This window comes from Rhododendron vialii, chromosome 8a, assembly GCF_030253575.1.
Source record: "Rhododendron vialii isolate Sample 1 chromosome 8a, ASM3025357v1".
Classification (NCBI taxonomy): Eukaryota; Viridiplantae; Streptophyta; class Magnoliopsida; order Ericales; family Ericaceae; genus Rhododendron; species Rhododendron vialii.
Window position 1 is genome coordinate 28,993,215 of NC_080564.1, and position 26,150 is coordinate 29,019,364.

At 39.4% G+C, this 26,150-nt stretch overlaps 1 protein-coding gene and 2 long non-coding RNA genes across 5 annotated transcripts in view; all 3 read right to left on the reverse strand.

The window, feature by feature from the left end:
* LOC131335932 (uncharacterized) lies at positions 1-1,148 on the reverse strand. Its single transcript, XR_009202682.1, has 2 exons — positions 702-1,148; positions 1-481 (listed from the first exon to the last, which is right to left on the reverse strand). It is a non-coding gene; the product is annotated as an uncharacterized LOC131335932 (long non-coding RNA).
* Positions 1,149-4,667: 3,519 nt separating this feature from the next.
* LOC131335934 (uncharacterized) lies at positions 4,668-10,291 on the reverse strand. Its single transcript, XR_009202684.1, has 3 exons — positions 10,239-10,291; positions 4,774-5,134; positions 4,668-4,738 (listed from the first exon to the last, which is right to left on the reverse strand). It is a non-coding gene; the product is annotated as an uncharacterized LOC131335934 (long non-coding RNA).
* A 3,257-nt stretch (positions 10,292-13,548) lies between these two features.
* LOC131335929 (cinnamoyl-CoA reductase CAD2-like) overlaps positions 13,549-26,150 on the reverse strand; it is an 86,584-nt gene continuing 73,982 nt past the window's right edge. Inside the window, exons 1-6 of one of the 3 annotated variants that reach the window (XM_058371492.1) lie at positions 23,161-23,348; positions 21,952-22,121; positions 17,754-17,945; positions 16,349-16,514; positions 14,742-14,919; positions 13,549-13,901 (exon numbers count right to left, since the gene is read on the reverse strand). In XM_058371492.1, coding sequence (XP_058227475.1) covers positions 13,757-13,901; positions 14,742-14,919; positions 16,349-16,514; positions 17,754-17,945; positions 21,952-22,121; positions 23,161-23,278 — 969 coding nt within the window. In that variant the 5' untranslated portion in view covers positions 23,279-23,348 and the 3' untranslated portion in view covers positions 13,549-13,756. Of the gene's footprint in view, positions 13,902-13,924; positions 14,052-14,741; positions 14,920-16,348; positions 16,515-17,753; positions 17,946-21,951; positions 22,122-23,160; positions 23,349-26,150 lie in introns of those variants that run through there. The other 2 variants (XM_058371496.1, XM_058371495.1) reach the window with 2 other exon arrangements.

The window sequence follows — 26,150 nt, forward strand, 5'->3', positions numbered from 1 at the left end:
TATCTCAAAGGAATTTGTTCAATAATAAATTAAATGCAAGTTTTCAGGCTCGAAACTGCAAACCGTTACTGTCGAATTATACATCTTTAACGGGTGGAACACCAGCAACTGTTTGGGGGAACGACCCCGCCTTTTGGGAAATGATATCAAGTCCATAGGATACCCGGCTACATCCTTTATCACTTTGGGCGCCAAATCATCACCCAGATGTTTCAACACAGTAAATCATTTCGTTCTTTCTTTTAAAACTCATCCCATGCTCATCTTGAAATATCATCTCAAATTATGCTCATTATGCAATATGACGCTTCCGTACAAGACGTCTATTTTCGTAAACTCATCCTTTTATATCTATACATTCAATAAATGCAATTTAAAAGCATTTCATAAAAGTTATGTAACCAGGGTATATTCGTAACTCACCTCTGTAGCGTGAACCACAAGCTAACACACGTACAAACTTAATTATTAACGTTGGAACCTGTTTCGGGTCACAAAGGTAATTACCCATTTAATACCTATTTGAAACTGAACCCAGTTCCTAGAAAACTAAAACCAAAACCCATTATGATATATATAAAATAAATGGGCCAGTGAGGTGGTGGTGTGCTTCAACGGCCATGGCGGGTGTTTTCTATTTCCATTTTCTTGTTTCCTTAATGCTAGATTTAGAAAACACAAACTGAGAGAGAAATAGTTACCTAAGGAAAAGAGTGAACTGCCAGGATGGGGGTTGTCGAAGGTTTAGTGTTCACCAGGGACGGAGATGGCTGATCAGGTGGAATCGTACGACGGCGAAGGAAACGGAAAAGATGGTAATGGTGGTTTTTTTTTTTTTGGATGAGACAAAGGGAGAGGATAGGTGAGTTTTACTGAAGAGAGGAAGTGATAATGAGAGTGGAGAGAGAAACGTAATTGCTAGTGAGGAGGCTTCGTGCCAGAGAAAATGGGTTTATAAATTTGAGATTTTAGACAATCTTCAGACAGAATTGATTCAATTGAATATGGGAGACCCATCTATAGGCATTCTCATCCTATCTTCTGACTCAAACCAATTATTCAGTAGACAAAATTAAATGTGGCCGTTGCCACAGGAAATCTTAGCTAGGAAATATATCTTGCCGACCGTGTGTAACCGGTTCCCGATTGGTTGCAACGTCCGGACTTCGCTATCAGAAAAATACCAAAAATTAATCGTATACTGTAAAAATTATTATGAGTTTAACCACGACAACAAAATTTCAAAATAAAAATCGATAATCTCAAATTTGAATTTTTTTTTTATAAGAGGTATGGGTTATCACATTAATCCCTCATTTCCATCCTCATTCCTCATTCAATTTAAGTATTCATTCTTCACTTTTTGAACTGTTATGTTTTCATCCCTGTTTTTTTTAATACCAACAATGCCCCTATTATATATATATATATATATATATTAACACCCGAGAAGGGATCAAAACATAATTTTTTCCATCCCATCCCGCAATTTTCGGCAAACCTCGTTGATTTGAATTCCAAAAATTTTAGCCATGTTCCGTGTAATAAGATCAATGAAAAATGTGATTTTTTGTTGTCTGGTTGGCCAACTCAAACAATGAAGAAAAAATGTAAAGATGTGGTCAACTTATCATGCAAAGATTGCCATTGCGGAAAAATGATGGAGAAGGACTAAGACGAATGTAAAAAGGAATATTTAAATATCCATCCTCTTTATCTATGCCATGTAAGAATTCATCCCGCCCTTTTTTCATGCTTATGTTTTCATCCTCTTAGTGTGTGAAATACCCTTGTTATCCCTTTGCTTGTTTGATTCCTAAATTAAAGGGATTCAAATGAATACCACAGTCCTAGATAAATATTCTTGACTCCTAAATTAAAGGGATTCGGTTTCATATCACAATCCTCCAATTAAGTGAGAAACAATAGGATGATCTCAAATTTTCGAATGTGTAGATCACCAAATCCCAATGATTTCTACCTTCCTTCTTGACAAACCGTCTTTTTGCATTTTAAAATTTTTACATCTTTTTTAGGGAGACTTAAAGAATCATCCTCAGAGCCCTTCTAACTTAGAAATCCATCCCGATCATTTTAAAGTGTTATGTTTCCATCCTCAACTCATTTTTTGTACAAAAATTACCCTTACTCTTTACATTTACATTTACAATACCATATATATATATATATATTATAGAACCGAATTTTAGGATGAAATCTTAACAGTTAACAGTCCAATTCCAAAAATTCCTCCCTCAATCCCAAAAATTCCTCCCCCATAAATTCCCTCCTCCCCATCATCTTGTTCCACCAAAAACCCCTCTCCCTGCCGCACCCAGATCCATTCCTTCCAGACAATCGCTTCGCTACGGCATGTTCACAATCAATTTCGAGGCCCGATCATGTCCATCCCTTAGCACTAAACTATCATCTTCATCCTCACCGACGGTCCCGGCACTATCGCCGGCGTTCCTCTTCCTCGGCATTCAGATCAATCATCAATCCTTCAATATTCTACTAATCCTCACAGATATTCATCTCACGCGACATGTTTACGAACGAAAAATACTTTTACCTGATTGTAATTGATAGCCTCAGCGCTGGGACCGCGAGCGGCCAGAGTACCAACCAACCTTCCTTTGAAGTACACGATCGACTTCTTCAGTCTCTCCCACGCTTCCTCCATCATCAATGTCGAATTATCCAAAGAACTCACACCGTGCCTGCCTTGCACCCTTCTGCTTCCCAGAGACACAATCGGATCAAAGATCTGGTCCATATTCACCACGCTCGGCGACGGTTTCATCAGAAGCAGTACCATTGCCGCCTTGCTGCTTCCACTCGACCTTACATCCTTGTGGGTTTCCGATTGGTATTGTCAATGTTGAGTTCCTTTTCTTGGAAATTAAATAGGCATTGTTTTTCCTTGTAACGAGATGGATTTTTTTGAAAGTTGTTTTGATGGTTATTTAGCCATATTTGAACCGTTTAACATGACATATTTGTTCGAATCATGGGATATTTATCGTGTTCTCATTGTAATCGTCATGGTAATTTATCATGTAGTGTCATGGTAATTTAACCATTTAACCATGTAACGGTATGTATTTTATTAACCAGCTACTTGGGTAATTTGCGCACCTCGATTATATGCGTTAAAATAAAATTATCACATGTTCATCGTCTATTTTTCTATTATTAACTCTACGAGTACAAGTTTTGGGGATCAAAATTACCCTTACTCTTTACATTTACATTTACAATACCATATATATATATATATATATATATATATATATATATATATATATATATTATAGAACCGAATTTTAGGATGAAATCTTAACAGTTAACAGTCCAATTCCAAAAATTCCTCCCTCAATCCCAAAAATTCCTCCCCCATAAATTCCCTCCTCCCCATCATCTTGTTCCACCAAAAACCCCTCTCCCTGCCGCACCCAGATCCATTCCTTCCAGACAATCGCTTCGCTACGGCATGTTCACAATCAATTTCGAGGCTCGATCATGTCCGTCCCTTAGCACTAAACTATCATCTTCATCCTCACCGACGGTCCCGACACTATCGCCGGCGTTCCTCTTCCTCGGCGTTCAGATCAATCATCAATCCTTCAATATTCTACTAATCCTCACAGATATTCATCTCACGCGACATGTTTACGAACGAAAAATACTTTTACCTGATTGTAATTGATAGCCTCAGCGCTGGGACCGAGAGCGGCCTGAGTACCAACCAACCTTCCTTTGAAGTACACGATCGACTTCTTCAGTCTCTCCCACGCTTCCTCCATCATCAATGTCGAATTATCCAAAGAACTCACACCGTGCCTGCCTTGCACCCTTCTGCTTCCCAGAGACACAATCGGATCAAAGATCTGGTCCATATTCACCGCGCTCGGCGACGGTTTCATCAGAAGCAGTACCATTGCCGCCTTGCTGCTTCCACTCGACCTTACATCCTTGTGGGTTTCCGATTGGTATTGTCAATGTTGAGTTCCTTTTCTTGGAAATTAAATAGGCATTGTTTTTCCTTGTAACGAGATGGATTTTTTTGAAAGTTGTTTTGATGGTTATTTAGCCATATTTGAACCGTTTACCATGACATATTTGTTCGAATCATGGGATATTTATCGTGTTCTCATTGTAATCGTCATGGTAATTTATCATGTAGTGTCATGGTAATTTAACCATTTAACCATGTAACGGTATGTATTTTATTAACCAGCTACTTGGGCAATTTGCGCACCTCGATTATATGCGTTAAAATAAAATTATCACATGTTCATCGTCTATTTTTCTATTATTAACTCTACGAGTACAAGTTTTGGGGATCAAAAGTATACAAATGCAAGAGGCCCTCTTCTTGCACCCCCTGACAAACACCCCCCCCCCCCCCCCGCCACTTCTTTTTCAGTTTTTTTTTTTTTTCCACTTTGGCTAGTTTTTTTTTTTGTTTTACTTTTAAAAGTAAATAATTACTGTTTTATTTTTTTTTACTTTTACTAATTTTTTTATACTTTTAAAAGACTTTAATTACTGTTTTAATTTTTTTCTAATTTTTTTTGTTTACTTATAAAAAACTTTAATTACTGTTATTGGTTTTTTTTTAAACTTTTATTAGCTTTTTTTTGTTTTACTTTTAGTAGTTTTTTGTTTTACTTTTAAAAGACTTCTTACTATAATTTTAATTAATAAATGAATAATTAAAATATAACTTATACTAACATAACTTGTACTAATGTTAATTAATCAAACCAAACATAACTTGTACTAATTTCATCGAAGATTGAAAATACATGAAAATTCAATTTCTAATCAATGTTTCCACCAAATTCTGCTCCTGTCCCTCTTGGTCTTGTATCCATTATTTCTTGTCACAAACTAATTCGTGTTGTATAACGAGCAGCCCATCTTTTAGCTTGGTCTGATGCATTGTTCCACCACCATATTGGGAAGGGTGGTACAGGGTAATGAGACTGCAAGAAAAGTTGCACAAAGTGATTGTTCCCAACACGGGCAATAGCTATTTCAATGCGCTCTTGGACTAGAACTGGAGGGGATCTCAATGGGAAGTGAGTAAAACAATCTGAAGGAAGCCCATCAAATGTATGCAGAACTGTAGACACCCCATTCTGGACTGTCCAGATAACGTTATTTGTCGATCTTTTATTTCCCCGATGATGATTTTGGTCGAGAACAGTCTGAGGTTAATGGTGTGTTTGAGCTTTGAGCGTCCCAAACCTCTTTTCAAACCCATTTCAAACCTTTCAAACCAGAGCCAAACGGCCCCAGCAAAACCCAACTGGCACACGCCAGTGTATTGGAGGCGTACGCCAGTTAGCTGCCACGTGTCAGTCATCGACCGTTGACCCAGTTATAATTGGCGCACGCAGGTTCATATGTGGCGCACGCCAGTCAATTCCAGTCAAATCAACTTTATTCAGCCACTTGGGCGGGACTTTTGTGCCACCCTGACGTCGGCCACAGTAGCCCCTGATGATTATATCGTCCAGGCCCGTTCCCTCTCTCTCCTACAACCCCCATCAAGGCAAGTCCCATGCATTTAATGCATGAGAGGCTCCCTTCCTCCTCCAACCAGCCAAACAAGGCCCTAGACCAAACTGATCTCAGTCACTCCCCCTCTATATATACTCCCCTCTCACACTCTTGCAAAGGGTTACCAAGTTCACAAAGGGTTAGCCACATTAAGAAGGTGCCATCTCTCTTCTTCTCCTTTCTTCAAGCTTTCTATCTCCTTTCATCCATTGAAAGAGAAGAAAAGGTCATACACTTCCACACATCCTGCTGGAACCCAGTCATCAATAGGCCACCATCTTCAACCCTCAAGTTCTAAAACAACCACCAAACCACAATACTAAGAGGTATACCACCTTTGTGTTCTTTTCTGTTTTCAACTCCTGAGGGGGGTCAGTAAGGCCCAGGCTAGTAGATAATACTAGTCCTGGCCTTAAATAGATAAAATACAGCTATCGTATGTGATGATACATGGCGCACGCCAGTTTACAAAGGCCGTACGCCAGTCATGGCAGTATGGGCACAACTGGCGTGGGGATCATGGATCGTCATTCCTTTTGTTTTATCTTTCTGTCGATCACCTTAGCATGCTAATAACCAGTTTACTGCTTTCCATATTTAGAACTGTTTAGTGGTGGCATCCTGTCTTGTTCATTTCTGTCATGTAAAGGCCTCTGGGATCCTTCTGGTCATGTTCCAGAACCCAGATGATGCAAAGCCAAACATTGGGATCAAAGGCAAAGTGGCGTACGGCAGTAATATACTGGCGTACGGCAGTAGGCTTCTGGGTCCAGTGACTGGCCCTTGCATCTGAAGCGTAAGCTAGGCCTATCTTCTGTCCCACACTGTTTTGGGATGTTCTGCTTTCTTTCATGGCCTAAAGCCATTCATTTTTGCTTGTGACTGTGTATATTCTGCTATATTAAACTGTGTGGTTTGCCCTGGGTGTGCGCTGGTCCTTTTCCAGAGCCCAGAGGGTTGCAAACAAAGACTGAGAGATCCAACAAGTGGAGTACGCCAGTTTATATGTGGCGTGCGCGGGTTGTATCACCATGCAGTGGCTCGACCAGTGCATGCTGGCAAAATCTGCTCACGTCACCTTGTGACGGCGTACTGCAGTTTGCTCGGGATGCTCAGTGCTTGTTCTCAATCTATACTTAGCATCGCAATCAAATCATTCATAAGCATTTTGTCACATAAACTGCAATTTGTTACCGCTTTCATCCCCATTAACTGTTCCCCCGCCCTAACTGGCTAAAAAATGATAAAATGAGAGAAAAATGCAAAGGTTTTCATGAAATGCCCGAGTAGAGACCGATCTCCGGATTGGGCGAGAGGGGTGCCATAAAACCCTTCCCCTCTCGTAACATGGCTCCCGAACCTCAGATATCGAAGGTGACGACGGTCCAGTCTACAAGCCTTTTCAAAATCAAACAAACGTGGCAAACGTTTTCGAGTTCGGTTCCTTGGGTGCTTTCACCGCTAAAACCCTAGTGGCGACTCTGAATCGAAGCGTTTCGTCGCGCTTTTCAAAAAGGGGCCGCGCCCAATCTTTTAAAATGGACCCAATCGAGCATTTTTGGGGCGCGTGCCCACAGTTTTCGAGTTCGGTTCCTTGGGTGCTCTCACCGCTAAAACCCGAGTGGCGACTCTGAATCGAGGCGTTTCGCCGCGCTCTTCCAACAAAAAAAGGGGCCGCGCCCGATTTTTCAAATAGAATTTCTGGGGCGCGTGCCCACAAGAACAAGGTTGTACGCCGAAGCGATGACAACTCCCATACTCATAGCGTCCATCCAATACTCATCTGGTGCCGAATCTTCAAAGTAATTTAAAGACCGTATTAGGTGGTCTGCCCAACCTATTTATGGATATAGCGCATCGTATTGATCCTTATTTTGTTCAATCTCATTAATGAGATCTCTTCGAACTTGAGCCCAACAATCTTCACCATACCCTATATGAGCGGCTATCGCCCTAAATCCACAATGACCGTCACCTCGGACGTCATTAATGTGAGAAATGTAATGCTGATAAGCTCGAGGTAAATGCTGAATGTAGTCGGTAGGGATGGATGGAACTGAAAATTCGGCACGGTTCGCTTGAGTTTTGCGAACTCCCTCGCCCCTCCCACGTCTCCTAGATTCGACCCTAGATGATGAAGTCGATGCTTCTGTAAAGGAAGGAATGCGTCGTCCACTTTGCTCCTCTCTACCAGTAGGTCGACCTCTATGAGCCGTGTTATAAGCTGGGCCTCGAACTGTGCTCTAAGATGGATCCGTCATATCGATAATCCTATCTAATATGTGCTCTCGCGTTGATTGATCCATCCCACGTAATCTGTCTATAACTTCATATGTTCTGTCCGGTCGTTCTCCCTCGTCATTCACAATGGGCGCATGCATGGACAACTTAGTCCAATGATCGTGGATACTCTGAATCGGAATTGGCATAGAGTACCAATGGTAATATGCAAGATCATGTCTGCATGGCAATCCGTGCGTAATTTTTATTGTATAGTCGCACAACTGGAACTGGAGGTAGGATGCATCTTCAGCGCATTGTAGTTGAACATTGATGAGCTTCATTGCCTCTAATGAAATGCGAGTTCTTACTTGTTGAAAAAGTTCGTAATTTATTTGCCAATGGCGGGGGATGTTGATAGATCTCTGAAATGACCTCCGAATGTCCCCGAACTGATTTTTCAACATCTTGTCTATTTTCTTAAAAGCTTGTTGTAAGGATGATATAGTACCCCCCAAATATAGCTTCAGCCTTGCATGTGTGGACTCTGCCTTGTAATATAATAATGAATTGTGTTTAAATACGAAAGTTACAGAAATATTCTTTAGAGTGGTAGAATAATGTACGTAATTGAAATAGTAAAGGTAACAATGCATAAAGTAACTATACATCTGACTTGAATTGCTTCCGAGATGCGTACACGTATTTATCCATGCTGCCACAAACCTATCTCTGTACGGCATTAACCATATATTGAAAAGGTATTGTAAGAGCTGCGGGTGTTGTTTATAGTCATCGCACATGGCATTCCACTTTTGATTGAAAGACGCTTCGGTCGTAGAATTAATAAGCGAGTGTCATGACATGTTAAAGTCGTTAAACGACGGACCAAGGACCCCTCTGCAGTGCTTTATTATGCATTGGTTGATGTGCCAAATGCAAAGAATGTGACGTGCCGAGGGGAAACATGCTTCAATGGCGCTAAGAAGCGCCAAATCTCGATCTGTAATAAACACTGATGGCAACAATGCCCCCCTTCCAAGCATCCATTTCTTTAAGGTACTCAGGGCCCATGTCAAGTTCTCTACCCTCTCATTTGTAAGATGTGCAAATATGAGAGAGTAAGTGCACATTGTGGATGTGATACCCACAACCTCCAATAGTGGTAACCGGTACTCGTTGGTCTTGTATGTGGCATCAATGACCAATACTGACGGAAAGTTCACAAATAAGTCTAGGCTTTGAGGATGAACCCAAACAATATCAGTGATTTCGTTGGTGTATGGATTTGTACGATATTCATTGAGGTATCTTTTCTGTATTAGTTGATTCAAGACAAACTGAGTAGGACTTAGACCGTCTCGTTTTACTATGTTATCTGAATATTTGAGGTTGTATATGCTTTGGGCACATATAGTGTTTAACGGATTTTTTTCCTTTAAAACACTAAGAATTTCACGAGGCGCTGTGTTGTCCGCCATGTCGCGCACAATTTCTTTCTCCTCTAGTGTTAGCCTTGACGGGTACTCATGCCCATCAAAATATTCTGCTGTTTCATGGTTATGGAGACCACATTCAACCATTACACCCCACATGACACCCGCTGGAGGTATTGGTATACCTTGCAGCTCAAATGGGCACTCGCATTTTTTTGTCCCAGTATTCTTTTGCGAGGATTGCCCTTCAACTGCATTCTGTGCCGATCTATACTTTCCACTTCTTTCACAACTAAGAATGCACTTTGGCAGCTTGCCACCAATTAAACTAGCAGATTTCTTAATAACAACAACAATACCATTTTCTTTACCGACTCTTCACACCCAAGCTACCATGTCGTCTCTACTTTGAAAAATCTATAAGCAAGAAAAAAAGAATATGTATAAGTGCAACATGATCCAATCTAATATGCATAATTTCTGTACCTTTAAATTAAATAACTAATATGCATAAGAACAACAGTAATAACTAACCTGGTCAGTTGTGAATCCGGGTTTATAGTCACGAAAATTATGGAAGACGCCCTCCCCACTAAGAACATCATTCTCAACGGACCAACTATCTGAAAATGACAAGTTATAGTTATCCATAATGTTCTTCCATGTTTTACGAACCGGTGTGGAAAAGGAGGGAGGAGCCGTGACAGAGGAAGGGAGAGAGAGATAGATGATGGAAAAATGGTGATGTTGGAGGGATAAGCAAGGAGATGGAGGTAATGCGAAGAAGATGGTGATTTTGGAAGGATAATGCTGGATATATAAGGATAAGGGGTGATGAATGAATGGTTATAGTTAAAGATAAGAAGATAACAAAAAAATCTGAATGTGTGGTTGTAATTGAAAATAAAAAGGAAATCTAAATGAGTGGTTATAGTTGAAGATAAGAAGATAAAAGGAAATCTGAATAAGTGGTTAGAAATAAATTAGATAAAAGATATAAATAAATACAAAATTAATAAATTCAATAACATAAAAGAATTACAAAATTTTAATAAGAGTAAAAAAATAAGAGTAAAATTTCAATAACATAAAGAAATTTACTCACGTATATAATATTAAATGATTTAAAAATACATATAAAGCGTAAAAAAATAAGTGTTTCAATTTTTAATTCGTTTGAACAGGTACGAAGATCTTATTTTTCTTATCATTTCATCCTAAATGGTCGTAATAAATTTTTTGCTCTAAAGCCTTTCAATAAGTACTCTAAGAGAAACCTAAAACTAAATAATAAGCCTTAGGGTACTTGTTGAAAGGTTTTCGAGCCAAAAATTCATTATGACCATTGAAGACAAAATGATAAAAAAAAATAAGATCTTTGCATCGATTCAAGCGAATTGAAAATTGAAACACTTAAAATAATATTAAATAAATAAAAATGAAAAAAGATATAAAAGTTATTAAGTAAATAAATAAGAAATAAGAAAATGCCGTGGGTTGAATTATTGCCGGGTATAATATTAAATAATTTAAAAATACATACAAAGAGTAAAAAAATAAGCGTTCCGATTTTTAATTCGTTTGAACCGGCGCAAAGATCTTATTTTTCTTATCATTTCATCCTAAATGGTTGTAATGAATTTTTGGCTCTAAGGCCTTTCAATGAGCACCCTAAGAGAGACCTGAAACTAAATAATAAGTCTTAGGGTACTTGTTGAAAGGCCTTCAAACTAAAAATTCATTATGATCATTGAAGACAAAATGATAAAAAAAACAAGATCTTTGCATTGATTCAACCGGATTGAAAATTGAAACACTTAAATAATATTAAATAAATAAAAATGAAAAAAGATATAAAAGTTATTATGTAAATAAATAAAAAAATAAGAAAATGCCATGGGTTGAATTATTGCCGGGGGTATTTTGGTCTGGGGGTGGGGTCGGGCGGAGATGGGTCGGGGGGCGCGCAAAGAGATTTGCCAAATGCAATGTGCGAATTTATATTTTGCTCTATACAAATAATCGGAGACGTGAGGGAAACCTTGGTTAGAAAAGTTGGAGCGTATTGCCAAGATTTTGAAAAACGAAAAAAAAAACTAATGGGAATGGGGTGACTCAAACACAAAAACGTACTGCCAAGATTTGAAAAAAGAAAAAAACTAATGGGAATGGGGGACTCGAACTCACAAGCTCATGTTCGCAAAACTAGTACTTTACCACTGCACCAATCAATTAACCCATGCGCGTGGTTGACATATATAAATATATACACACACAAAATCGTATTTTTTTAAAAAGGTATGGGGACACGTGACCCCACGTGTTCCAAGTGGGTCCACCCCTGAGTTTTGGTGTACCCATAGTGGGGGTGAAAAAATTCACACCTAGACCTTAGTGGAACTCATGTAGTACATATTTCTACCTGGTGGCTAGTACTTAATGGAGTAGTTCCATCTGTCCTATAAAAAGGGGCTAGGTATGTACTACTTAGGGAAATCAATTCAATGGAGGACCTAATTTGCAACTTTATTCATCAATGCATCGACCTCCCCGTAAATAAAGTTTATGGAGGCCTATCTTGGTCGACCGTCCAAAAGTGATTTGGACGATTCAGATTGAAGATAAATTATTAACGATAAGAAATATTTATTACAGGTAATAGTTTAAAAACATATCTCGATCGTCGATTGCGAAACGGACGGGTGAGATTGTGCGGAGCCCTCAATAAGTTTCTCTCCTACAAGTTATAAAATTGTCGATTGTGAAACGGATGACTTCGGTGTCTCCCCTCCTTTTGGAGACACCGTAACTTTTGGCATGCCTTGGTTATACATATAATTGATTTTGGTTATGCTTGTAATAGTTTGGTTATGCCAAAAGTTATGGTGTTTCTTTTTTGAAGGGATATACTGAAGTCATTCCCTTGTATTTTTGATTAAAAAGGGAGTAAATATTAAAGTCATTGTCGTACTTTAATACGGTAAGTTCATATTAATGTGTTAGCTGTATTGCACTTCAACATTTTTAAATTCCACATTTTAACCTTCTACGCGACTACGCTACAGGTAATTTGTAGGCTGTAGTCAATCGAAAAGTGAAGCGTTGAAGACTTAATTCCGTGGCGCGTGCAAGTTGATCCGGGGACATTTTGCATTATAAAAAAGGGAGGGGGGATGGGGGTTGGGTTGGACTTCCAATTAATGCAAGGAATAATATATATATATTTTATCACCACAAGGAATGATATTCTTATTGTTCATATTTCGCAAGTTGAAGGAAATGGGCCCGACATGATGAAAATTGGGACATATTCATGTGCCTATGGTGGTTGGTCTTCCATACAAACTTTTTTCATGCGTGCATATATGGTCTATCCAGCTGAGAGATAGACCTTTGGATTTAAGTGCATAAATTAGTACGTTTTCTTCCTAACTGAATGTTCGAGTTAGCTTACGCACAACTCAACTAATTCCGAAAATCTAAAGTTAACAACTGAGAAAATCCTTCAGTGATCTCAAAATTTAGAGTGTTTCGTCTTTATTAGATTCAAATGTACGACCACATCGAGAACAATTATTTGCTTTGTAGGAATCAAAATGCAGGAGGAGTATTTGGATTAGCATTAGTTAGGAAAGTAAAAGAGATGGGCCGATATAAAATTGTTAGGGGCAAAGCTAATGTAGAGCCTCCAATAGAAGTTTACATCACATCTTTCGTCTCGATGAAAAAAAAATCGAAAGAGTATAAAAATACAAACCAAAGTTGAAAAACAAATCATATATGAGACTTTGAAAAACACCTAAAATCTACTAAAAAGACTGCACCAACAAGTTGGCAAAAAGTTTAGGCCAAAGAGTGCCTCTCGCGCATTATAAGTATCCGACGATGGTCACCAATGTAAGAAAACCCGCCATTCAATTTCAGTAATAGTTTCGTCTGGTTGGTTTTAAAAGATTTGTCCACCAAACATCTAACCGGCCGATTCCTTTACATTGTTTGTTTGTCGTAAGACTACATGCTTACATTTATTTTTTTTGAACGACAAAGTAAATTTATTAACCAGACAAAGTAAATTTATTAACAAGAGGTTAAAAGGATAGAAAATATAAGACATCATAACGAACAAAATGCATCATAATCAACACCCAACCTGCCTGACACCCAACCTGCCCTCTAATCCCACGCTACTAACTACCATAAGAGCCCTCCCAGAAAACGAAACATGCTTACATTATGCAAGCTCCCTTACACACTCGATGATTATTTAGTGCTGAAACATTCAATCTTATATCTTCTTTTTACCCAGTTGAGGCACAAATAGATCACTTCCGAACGGAACCACTTCAACATTTAATGACTTTGTTCACGTAACTAAAATACCAAACCGATACAAATGCATGGGTTTGGACCGTTTGGTTCAAAACCTAAACAACAATCCATTGGGTTTCAGAAAGGGAAAAGCACTCGGCAATTACAGGTACACACAGATAATGAGGGCAACACTCGGTGGAAACATATATTCTTATTCAGAATTGGAGGAAGTTCTTCTCTTTAAGGCTTTCAACAGTATCCCTGAGGGTCACCTCAAGAGGAGTAAAATGCATACCCAAACTTTCGGCCTTTTTCTTGGAAACCTGGTAAAGTGGCTCAGCAGGCTTTCCATCTTCAGGCCTGTCATCATAAAAAAGCCCAAACAAGTATGTTTGAGATGGTGGATTAGAAAACAGAGTCTTGAAATCTTAGATCGTAAGCGAAAAGAGATTCAATAAGAGTCCCTTTCTAGCAAGGGAAGAAGCTCAAACATCGGGATTTAACCTCAATCTGCATCAATGAGTAACGTAGTTACGTAAAAGAGTACCTTCAAACAGTAGAAGGTGGAATTTATAGCTATATTGGCAACAGCTCTGGGATCAAACTACCACAAATTTTCATAATATTCGACAGTCACATGATACCATCCCGAGATTTTCTCCTAGTCAAGTTAGGTAGTTTACGGAGGTCCCTCTTATTCACCTGTCCTTTCTATTTGTTTAGTGGGAGAATGATAACTTCACATAACTATAATTGCACTGCAAACAATTTTGTACATCTCATAAATTCAGTGCTACGGTATATGTGGTGCAGACCATGCGGTCAAGAATATTGCCTAACTTTCCTAAAATCGTTTGATGCTTTGTCTGAATCTCTTTGAGCCTCTCTATTTCTAGAAGTTATCTTTTCGACCCATTTAGCAAAGAGATTACATGCTCATCGACAAGTAATCCTACCCAACAAAGTGAACTATCCTTAATTTTAATCCTACCCAAGCTAAGATCTTGAGGACAAAAAAAAAGATTAGGGATACTTGGTTTTATAAAAATGTCACCGACTCACCATGAGTCAACAAGAGGAAGAAGAAATATGACTAAAACAGAGAAGCAAACAATATGGAAGAATCAATGTTAGGTAACTCTTTGACATCACTTTCTTCTGTTAACGACATAGATATTGATGCAAATGGTAGCAACTTACCTTTCAGGAAGCTTGAGAGCAGGGTAAAGTTTGCGCAAAATATTCACAGCATCAGAAGAATTCGTTACTGTCCCAACTAAACAGTATCTGCCACTAGCTGAAGAAACCTCATATGCTAGAATATGTGCTAAAGCGACATCTCTAACATCGACATATCGACAGACTGTACCATCAGGTCCTGCATCAAGTAAATTGCTTGCTTTATAAGCGTTGCATATGGTAAGAATGTCACCAAAAGCAGCACAATTTTTCCAGTAAGTAAACGTAAATTTTAATTTGGCAATGTAATCATTGGCTATCACCTCCTAACATATCCCCGGCCATCACTGATGAAGTGACTCACAAATATCAAGGCCCCACCCTCGTTAACCAGTACATTAATTCCTAAGGGACTAATCTAATGAAAATCATGGAGAAATTCATAATCTAGATCAAAACTTGGTCCCAGAAACAATGATCAACAAAATCCAATCGTACAAAAGAAAAAGAGGGAGGAAACGAAATAGATATAACATAAAGAGAAGTAATAAACAATAAATAAAACGAAAGAGCAAAGCAAAGGAAGTAACATGTGGTAAACATAAATATCAAGTTGACCAGATGTTTTGCCCCTGAAAACTGTCTGGCTTCACAAAACTCCTACATCCACTTAATTATTAGAAACCTTCCAACATCTCAATCTCCGATAAAATGAAACGTGTCGTTGAACCCTCGTGACTCACGGATTTGAGCTTCTTGCCAAAAGTACTAAAAAAGGCTTACAAGCATTTGCCCTTTATTCCTAATGCTTCTGGGGTCCTCTATTGGTTATAGCCATAAAATATCTACAGACTGCATCACCTTTTGTGAAAGAATACAAAATACCTCAGGAAAGCAACCTGTCTATAGGAACAGCTGGGCAACACGAATTGCAAGTCTTGATCTCAGTTTATCTTGACCAATTAGAATCATAGAATCCCTTGTAAGTTTGTCCTATAGCAAGTTTCTGATGCAGGAGCATAAAAATGCAAAAGCCAAGTAATAATAGGTTGGAAGATGTGTGTCGACTATCTAGTAAGTTTTGTTTTCCTGGGAAGTAGTTTAGCATTAACGTAAGTCTTATGTTCTGGAGTCTTGTACTTGGCTATATGTATCTATGAGAAATGAAAAATGGGAGAGTTTGATATTATTCTAAATTTTGTGCAAGTGTGTCTTGCTTGGAGTGAGTGATTCGTCCTATAATCAAGCGTGTGGCTTGGTCGTGTTGAGTGGCATCCCGGATTATCCTAATGTTGCAAGTTTCAATCTGCATCAGTTCCACACAGTGATGACGTTACTCAAAACAATAGGGTAAGAAATTTAATTCTGGACTTGCATACCCTTTCCCTTGGAATATTCTACAATGCATGGACATCCTATCTACTATAGATTTGTTGGCTGCTCTCTCTCTCTCATGCGCGGCCTTAAAAAACCAAACATAATCACCTTCTTGATTTCCTTTTGCAAAATTGTAGTTCTTTTCCTAGAGGGTTGCCATATAAACCAAACTAGAAAAATTCACAAGAGTATCCATAAATCTATGTAGGAAGAAATCATACACATCATCCACATAAGTTGCAGAAGAGTACCATTTTTTATGAGGTTTAGAGCTGCTTCGGAAGTGAAATTGAGAGTTGGCTGCAAGAGAGGACCAAACACAAATCCTGGATTTATTGTCACCAGGTCTATTCCGTTCTCTCTTGTGAATTTCCATGCAGCATCCTCAGCCAAGGTTTTTGAAAGGTGATAAAATAGCTGACACAATAATCTTGGTTAGAGAGAACGAAGAGTGTAAATTCAATTGAAAGCTAAACATTCAACTTTATTAAAGATGAACATTCAACATTACTGTTGATAGATCAGTTGGAGTTAGTCCAAGCCAAAATCATTACAGAAAATCTGAGCATAAATTCAGTTTGTCGAAGACGCCACTTTTTGCATTAATACGAGCATATAAGATGATAAATCATCAAGATTCAAGAGATGGATTTCAGGTAACAATAGAGTATCTACACTACAATCTATGAAACCAAAATGCCAAGTAAATACTTGCATTTTACTCATATTTGCTAAAATATAAGGTTTATAGTACTGTAAATACTTGTAAATCAAAATTTCTCAGGTACTTCGCATAAACCTTGGCATCACAATGCAAAGATGTGATCAATAGTCATGGACAACCTAACCGCTGGCGGCTTTATGGTACAGATACTATGGTGGTCATATAGAGGAGAGAATTTTGGTTCCTAGATTCTTTTTGGATATCGGCATCTGCTCCATACGAAGGGGAGTCATTTATTTATCTTTTTGGTTCTTTTGATTTACGAGCCAGAATGTCAGAGCAGAGAGCTTCACAACTTCTCTTTTTGATGGAAGACTTCATGTCCTTCCTATTGTACCTTGCCTTACTAGAGGATGTTTGATAGATATGGTTCGATAAAAAAAAATCTTCAAAATTCTTACATTGCCTTCTATGATGAGGCAAATTCAAAATTGTTCGAATTGTGTAGTCATCAATTACCGACAATGGTAAACAACCAAAGCAATTTGATTATAATCAATTCGTATGACGTCAAGTCCGCATGGCCCTTATGGGCTGGGCCACACGTGTGAAGCTCGTAGCATTGATCCTGATAAACCCCAATTTATAGTTGCTTCCTCTCCACCAATAACGCCGGCCTCTCCAACTTGTTTTAAAAAAAATAGGATTCTGTGGGACTTGAACCCTCCACCTCAGCCTTGGCAAGGCTATGCTCTACCATTGAGATATTTCAGCCAGCTACAGTAGTGGTGAAGCACTACTGAGCAATTCATGTAGCACTTGAATTCTATGTTTTCGCCAATCAAAACAATATTGTATGCCATGATAGGAAAATTCAAAGATGCTTCAGTAAGATTTTGTCTTTCTAGACCGGCAAAAATAAAGAGAGAAGAAAATAAACAGACAAGATATTGCTATAATGGAAAGTATAAAATATCAGAACATTTACGCACCTTTGACTCCTCACAATAAACTGGATCTGAAAACCACGTCTCGTCAATTACCACATCAGGGTTTCTTGGTCTGCTGTTCCATGCAACTGATGCCATGGAAGATGTTAAAACCACCCTATTAATGGATGGAACTTTCGCACACGAGCCAAGAACGTTCTGCGTTCCCTTCACCGCAGGTTTGATTAGTTCATCCTGAAGGATGGAATATGGATAAGCAAAACCTTACAAGTAAAAGCTGATAACAGAGAATAAAATTATACAGAAGTGACAAGTATGTCGCATATAGCATTAATACTTTACATAGAACAACTGACATCAGATACCAATCTCATAATTATAATGTTCTGTTCCAGTCAACAAGCTAGGAAACCTTAGATAATTGCAAAAATGCAATACAGCTTTGGAAAAAGTTTATAAGCAGTGTAGGTGGATAAATTCAAGTAGTGCTTTGAACAGCACTGGAATGCAGCGGCTCCACGTGCCTCTTGAACGTAACCTTAATTCGTCAGAGAAACCCTTATCCTGCAAAACAGACAAGGAGTGAGCGCACATTTGCCTCTCGTGGCAAAGGCCCTCCGATGCCTTTGTTAGTATTTCGTACTAATGATCAAACCCTAATTATCAGTAGGAAAGCAATAAGATTGCAGTGTATTGCGTACCTTTTACCTCTAGGCTTGCTCTGTTTATATAGACATTCGGATGCTTGGTGCCCAAGCATCCCTATTGCCATAGGATTCCCAACTCGTATAGGAAACCCAGAATATCAAGGATTCTCGTTTCCTTTATCAATTTATGGAAAAGAGTCCTTTCAGGATTCTTTTCCATTACTGACCGAACATCCCATTCTCATTGGGTATCTTTCTCAGACCCTATATTCTCGGGATCTTATTCCTTAACGGAATACCACTGTTTCTGGACTCTTCCGGGATGTTCCCTCTATTTCATCATCTGACAGGACCTCTTTCCTTGTTCGGCCGTCTCATAGCCGAACAAATGGTCTGGACCAGTTACTTCACATGTAACTGGTCCTAAGGAAACAATTTGGACCATATCCTTTCTAAGGAGCTCTCCTCCTGTTCGGCTTTTCTCTTGCCGAACAATGTATCTGAACAGTGGCATCACATGTCACTTTCCTTGTATCTGGTCCAATAACGTCTCATGTTATTGTACCGAGAATCGTACAACCTCTCTGGACCATTGACTTCTCATATCAGTGGTCCACAGTGTGTTGACCCTTTGTTGACCGTGCTCGGGCTCATTTTGCACCTGTTCGGGAATACCTCCCTACAAGCAGTATATTGGATAGACAGGAAGGTTCTTTCTCTTTTAAAGCTAAAATTAATAGAAAACAAAAATGACGGTAAACAAGAAGAAATGGATCAGCAGAGAAAAATAATGGTTAGAGTTTATATGGACAACATGTGTTATGGGGTTTATTATTGGTGTGAATTTTTTTTTAATTCATATCCTAATTGTATTGGGATCACAACTGAATTCTTTATGGATTAGGTTTTGTGTAAAGGTTATATATACAAGGGATTGGTCCCTACTATAGATCTTAGATTTTGAAGTCTTCCCAGTAGACTGAGCAACGTGAAAGAAAAAGATGAGAGCAGAAGGCCTCCTCCCATAATTCATATCGCTTAATTCTTTCTCCACAACGATGGCCTCTGGTATTCAATTGATATTACTAAAAAATTTCTTATGATTCGAATAAACTATTTTTGAAAATTCTTGCAAGGTACACAGGCCCTCCCAACCTATAATATATATTGGAGTCACTTGCAATAACCTCGTGGAGCTCTGCGGTGAGGAGCTCAAACGTATGGCACCTGGAGGCGAGGTTATTCAGTTTTGAGTGCTTGGAGGTGAGGAAGTTGTTCGACAGCGAATCACATGGAGTTGAGCTTGCTCCCTATGGAGCAACAGAGCCAGAGCTCGCCCGCTTAGATGAGAGGTGGCCAGAGCTTGCACAATTGGTTGTGGTTTTGAGGAGTTCAGAAAGTCCTTCTGTATCCCCACAAAAAATCTTGGAGTAAATCCTCCATGGGTAAGCATGGCCACTTATGTTTGTTACACGGCATAAAGAGCGATGAGTTACTTTAAACACTAATGACCGCCAGCATTGTTACCACAAAGGAAAAGGAAAATTTCATTATCCTGGTACCACATCCAAACCCTTCACGGACGCATTTTAGATCATAACTGGAAATCATTACATAGTACATATCAACCATCTCATATAACTTTTTTCTTTCTCTCTTTTTCTTAGGTACGTGGGTGGGTTTGGGGGGGGGGGGGGGGCCGTGGTGGGGCGTGGTGTTGTGTGTGTGTGTGTGTGTTAAGAAGATGAGAGAAGCAACCAAAAAGAATGAGGGAAATCCAATGCATTTATGAGACTGCAGTCCTAGTAAAGATATTTGCAAAACGTCCTGAGATACCAAGACATCCTATGATTCACAATTCGTATCGTACAATTCGGTGGGTAATCGATATGAATAGGCTGCCTAATTCGGAAAGAGCTGCAAATAATAAGTGAATCGGTGAATCAATAGATTCACTTAAAATTTCCATAACACTTTTTACTCATTTGTTGCAATTTTGTTGTTGGAAAAGGGTTCAAACTATTTTCTTAAGGTCTTTAGTATTGTTATATGCCATCTTTTGTCTATGCTTCTCTTCATGTAGTATTATAGGTACTAAGCAAGGGAGATTTATTACGATAGTGGATCGAAAATGGCAAAGATAAAGGGAATACAACCACCCTATAGACCTTCTAAGCGTATGTTGTTGTACTTTTTAATCTTTTTTACAAAACAGAACCACAAACACACAAACACTCACAACATATGTGGGCCCCACACACTAGGGTGTGTAGTATTGTGCGGAACCCACACGTTGTGAGTATTTGTGTAAATGTGTTTGTGGTTCTAGACTTGTTTACAAAAAAGACTATAAGTAGGATTCACGAATCCTTGTCTCTTGGAAGTTGCAATAGAAGTAGGCAAGCAGCTTACCTAACACTCCAGATTATTGTCCAATCATCATTTAGAAGAAGATTTTTACTGATTTAGGCATAAAAATTTCATTTGTACTATATACTTTGGTTACACTAATCAATAAACATATGTTCTCATGCATTACAAAAAAATCATGACCGAATCGGAGCCATTCATGATTCTATTCGATTCGAAAAAGGATCATTTCGATTCTCGATTGAATTCACGATTTGACAACCTTATTAGCAACATCTCAGACTAAAGTTGCTGACTGAAAACTTCACTGAAACAAAGTTAGGATTGAGGGTAATCGAAGGAACAAACTGTTTTCATTAAACTCCTTTAGCACAAATCAATTGTTTATATAGCACTCACCCCTAAGACTAAAGCCCATTTTACTACTAAGAGTGAAGTGGTTATGCCCCTGACGAGATAGGGGCAAGCAAAAGAAAGAGCTCGTTTTTTAATTTTGAGATTTTGAGATTCATAAGATCATGATACAGTTCCCTAACCTTGATATGACATACATTTTGGAAAGCCGACTCAAAGAAAGAAAGAGCACGGTCTCCGCTCACTGACTTCAGGACAGCAGCCCCGTAACTGACTTTGACTTAAAAGCACATCTGGCCACTTTCCCGATCGCGGAGAGCACTGCGCACTTCCATGCCACATCAGCATATAACAAACCTATCTAACTCCCTAAGCTAAACTGACTAACCCCCATCCTTATATCAAATATGAAACATGATATCAGTGACTCATACTAATGTGTTCCTGTTTCTTCTTCTCTTCTCCTATCTTTCTTTTTTTTGTTTGGTGGAGGTGGGGTTGTGGGCAAGGGATGGTGGCGAAATCTGGACAACTTTTGTGCCTCCTTTTCTTCAAGCTCCATCATGTTGCTTGATTTCTGAATTCTAAAAGTGGCTGGATCTCATACCAAAAGTTAATTATCTAAATGCATACCATGATTGCTATTTCCTACTATGTTATTGCGAAGCAAAGTGCCACATCACCTAAGGGCCTGAGTACCAAAGTAATATGAAGTATATAAGCGTGAGGGCACCCTTCAATAGCTAGCTTTTGGGGTTGAGTTCTACCCAAGACCGTGTAAGAGTCATTTGAATCACTAAAATGACTTGGAGAAACAAACCAGCACATTCATAATGGAAACAAAAGCCACTTGAAGTGTCATAATGAACCTGTGGATTGCTGGATTCTAGAAAAACAGGCGATGCTGTGTGGAAGACACCTTCACAACCATCGACCACTGAATCAAATGATCCTTCTTCCATTAAGTTAGCTTCAAACAGCTGTAGCCTTTCCTTAGCTCCATGAAGTGAAAGCAAGTGGTCCATCTTCTTGGGATCACCTATAGCATGTATCAATAGGATAACAACAAAAAGAAGAGACATGTTTGTTAAATGCGCAGAACATCCTGTGTAGTGGCACTAAGTGTGCAGTCGAAATGAGATAGCTGTGAGTTGGTCTCACAAATATCACGAGGAAGGGAGTAAGTTAGTGAAATGGACGTCGAACATACACACACACACAGTAGAAAACACAAATTGGACTCAACCTGTTCCGTCCTGAGATCTCAAGTTCGAAACCTCCTGCGTGTTATCAACTCTTTTGGGCCAATCCCTACGAAGATTTGCTTTGACTTTAATATAGCTCCACACAAGTGGACGGTAGGATTGGCCCAAGATTAGTGCAGGTCGACTCAAGCTAGCCCGACACTCGAGTTATAAATAATAATAATAATAATAATAATAATAATAATAGGGGAAAAACCAGATGTATAAATGATCCAAACACAAAAGTGAACGATTTTCAGATAAGTTATGCCCAAAGAAACAAAAAGAAAAAAGAGATATGGGAAATGGGAAATAAGGCTGTAAACGAACCGAATCGAGCCGAACCCTGTTAAGTTCGGCTCGGGTTCGTTAAGGTATGAGTTCGGCTCGAGTTCGATTCGAGCCTGAACAACTTGGCTTGAGTTCGGCTCGTTAAAATTTTTCAAGGCTCGGGTTCGGCTCGGTTGGGTTTGTTAAGATACTAGTCTGGCTCGAGTTCGGCTCGGGTTCGATTCGACTTTGAACATCTTGGCTCGAGTTTGGCTCGTTAAACTCAAATGAATCGAGCCGAGCCGAATCTAAGCTTGAATTGAGCTCGTCAAGACTCAGGTTTGATTCGGCTCAGCTCATTAAACTCAAGCGAATCCAAACTCTCTCATTGATCGTATAGAATTTGGGAGAAAAATAAGTATTGAATTATATATTCATCCTTAAAAAAATTTACATATACAAATAGGCTCTTATTGAATTATTAATTAAATTTAAGTATAGGTTCGCGAATCTAACCGAGCCGAATACCGTTAGGCTCAGGGAAGTGAAATAAGAGGTACTAACTGAGGCTGCGAACGGTGCCTTTGACGGTATAACCACGGTCGAGCAACAGCTTCACTATCCATGATGCTATGTAACCCGACGCCCCTGTCACGCACACTACCTTCCCTGCTCCGCTCATCCTCTCTCCTTCTTTCTCTCTCTCTCTCTCTCTCTCTGCCTAAATGTCGAGTTCAGGAATATATAGTATGTGTGTATATATCTTTTGAAAGTCGAGAATTTGGACAAAATGGCATCTGTGGTAAGCAATTACGTCAACAATATTACTTTATGTGGTTTCCCAGTCAATAATGCTACGGACCATGCTCTCCACCCACGCCCAAAAACAGGACACTGACGTGGACTGGGTCCCACGTCAGTTTGAGCCAAAAAAAAAAACAAATTCCTGAATTTTTTTGAATCGGCTCCCAAAGTGAAATTAGACCTGACTCTGGCTCTTCGCGCTCGAGAACAGAGAGAGAAAGAGGAGAGGACGAGGATTGAGGAGGCCGACCGCCAGCCTCACTTGCACCACCGGGCCGACCACCAGCCTCACCTGCACCACCGGCGACCACCAGCCTCACTTCCACCTCCGATCCGGTGACCACACCAGCGGCGAAAATCGCTTGAGCCCAGCACCGACGCCATTACCTACTACCAATGTCTCTCTCTCTCTCTCTCTCTCTCTCTCTCTCTCTCTGTGGGTTGTCATTGACACCTACAATTTCAGTCGACTGTAGCATTTCATTTAACTATAACTTGTTCAAACCAAAAAAAATTAGGGCTTGTTAAATTGGGAATTTTTTTGTTTCAAACCCTAACCATAAGATTTCTGCTTCCTTATATGCATCTCAACAGTCAAAAGTGAATGGTCCTTGATGGCTCTGGGTGCAAAATTTTGGTTTGGTCATCATCATTGTATTCAGTTGGATTTTGGCTTTTGAACCATGCTTTGTTGGAAAAATTGGCTGCTGCAAATTTGTACTGTTGGCGAAATCTCCACCGAATCTGAAATACGCTTCGAGTCACGACTATGTCGCTTTCCTAAAGACAGTATTTGCCCCCACCAATACCGGTATGCAAAGGGTTACAACAAACCTGCCTTCAAGATAAATCGAAGCCCGAACTTGAAGTTCTTTCCGTTTTCGTTTGCACTAACGAAACGGACAGAATATCTGCTTGAACGAATACAAGAACCGAGAACCACTGTGTTCTATTTTCTGCAGCAAAACAGAACGCAGAATGAATGCTAGAAAATATAGAAAGAGATGTGGGAGAGATTCGGATTTTGTGTGTATATTATGAACAACGGATTCTGCTAAGTAGTGGTCTATTTATAGGCCACTACGCACCCATTGAGAATGGGTATGCACCCGATCTGATCTGACCGTTGGATCAGATCCTATGGTCCAGATCGATCAGTCACACCCAGTCACACCGAACTGGTGTGCTGTTTCACTCACACCCAATCGGATTTGATCTAATCCGTTGGATCGAGCCCATTCGCAGCCGACGGCTAAGATCGCAACTCTACGAACCAACGCACCCGTAGGCTCGAGTTGCACCCGATCGGAACCGCTCCGTGTGACTCACTTGCCACGCGTGTGACACGCGGCATCCACGTCAGCGTCACCTTACTGCCAACTCGCAATAAGAAGGTTGTGACTCACTTGCCACGCGTGTGACACGCGGCATCCACGTCAGCGTCACCTTACTGCCAACTCGCAATAAGAAATGGCGCCTAGCGCTGACGTGCAAAGTGCAAAGTGCGCCGCTAAAGCGCCACAGCCCACGCCCACACAGCCCACACCGCGCGCGCGCGCGAGTGTGTACCGGCTCTGCCGGTATGGTGCAAAGCACCAAAGGGCTGCACCACACTAGATCATTAGTTACTTTCATTAGGAATGTTTCCTAATATATACCACTCCAACATCTCTCAGCTTACCAATGTGGGACAAAGCTCACAAAGAGAAAAAACAAGCATTCTAAGGAAACAAATGAATTTTCCAAAACCAAAAACGACTCTTTTATTTTGAAAATCTCTAACATGCTTGTCAAACTAATTGATGGCATTCAATATTGCCGATTCCCATGAAATACCACACGATTAGAATTTTGTTGCTTGAATATTTGAAATTGGTTGTTTTTTATCTGAATATTGCAGGTACTGCTCTGAAAAGAAAAAATTTATGGAGACACTGGAGTGCTTTTCTTGTTGGTTAATTTGGTTGCAGAAGTGAAGTTTTCCTTTTGAAATGCTTTCAATCATCACTAATTAATGTTGCCAACCTGTTCCACTTCCCTCAAAACTCAATACATGAGTTTTAAATTCCTGCATCAATTGAAAGTTAGGAAAATCAATCTTTGCAAGTTGGAATTTGGTGCAAGAATAATGTTTTGTAGGTGACGTGCAGGTTTCCAATGGTTCTCACAGACATCCCAATGAGCTATTTCGTCGTAATAGTGCTGATACTAACCATCCAGGTTTCCAATGTTGGAGACCCTTATGATCCTAACAGGTTACTTGAAATTCCTCATTTCTGGTTGGTTATTGTTGAGTGTTTCATATCTTCCTACTGGATGAAACTCTCTTTTATGGTTAGTAGATACAAAAGTTTCGATCCATTTTTTATTAATGAGTCCTTTTTGTTGTATGGATAATATATTTCCAGCCAGGTTGATAATTATCATATAGTATAAGGAAACTTCAGCTCAGAGGCATCTGGTTTCTAACTGTGCTTGGTACTCTTGCAACTATCCATAGGGAATACATTGCCTTGCATGCATTCCGTCACCTCAATTTGCAGGTTGGAGCGGAATCAAGTTTCTAATAGATGCGTCCTATTTATTTCATGTTGCCTTATTTTGATTTAAATATTCTTTTTTCTTTGAGTGGTGGAAAAAGAATTTTATTAATCGAATGTAATGGGTAACAAATTCATTGGCATTCTTTTTACAAATGCAACTGGCTATTCTTTAGCCTAGTGCTGAGCACTTTCTAAAATATGAAGAGC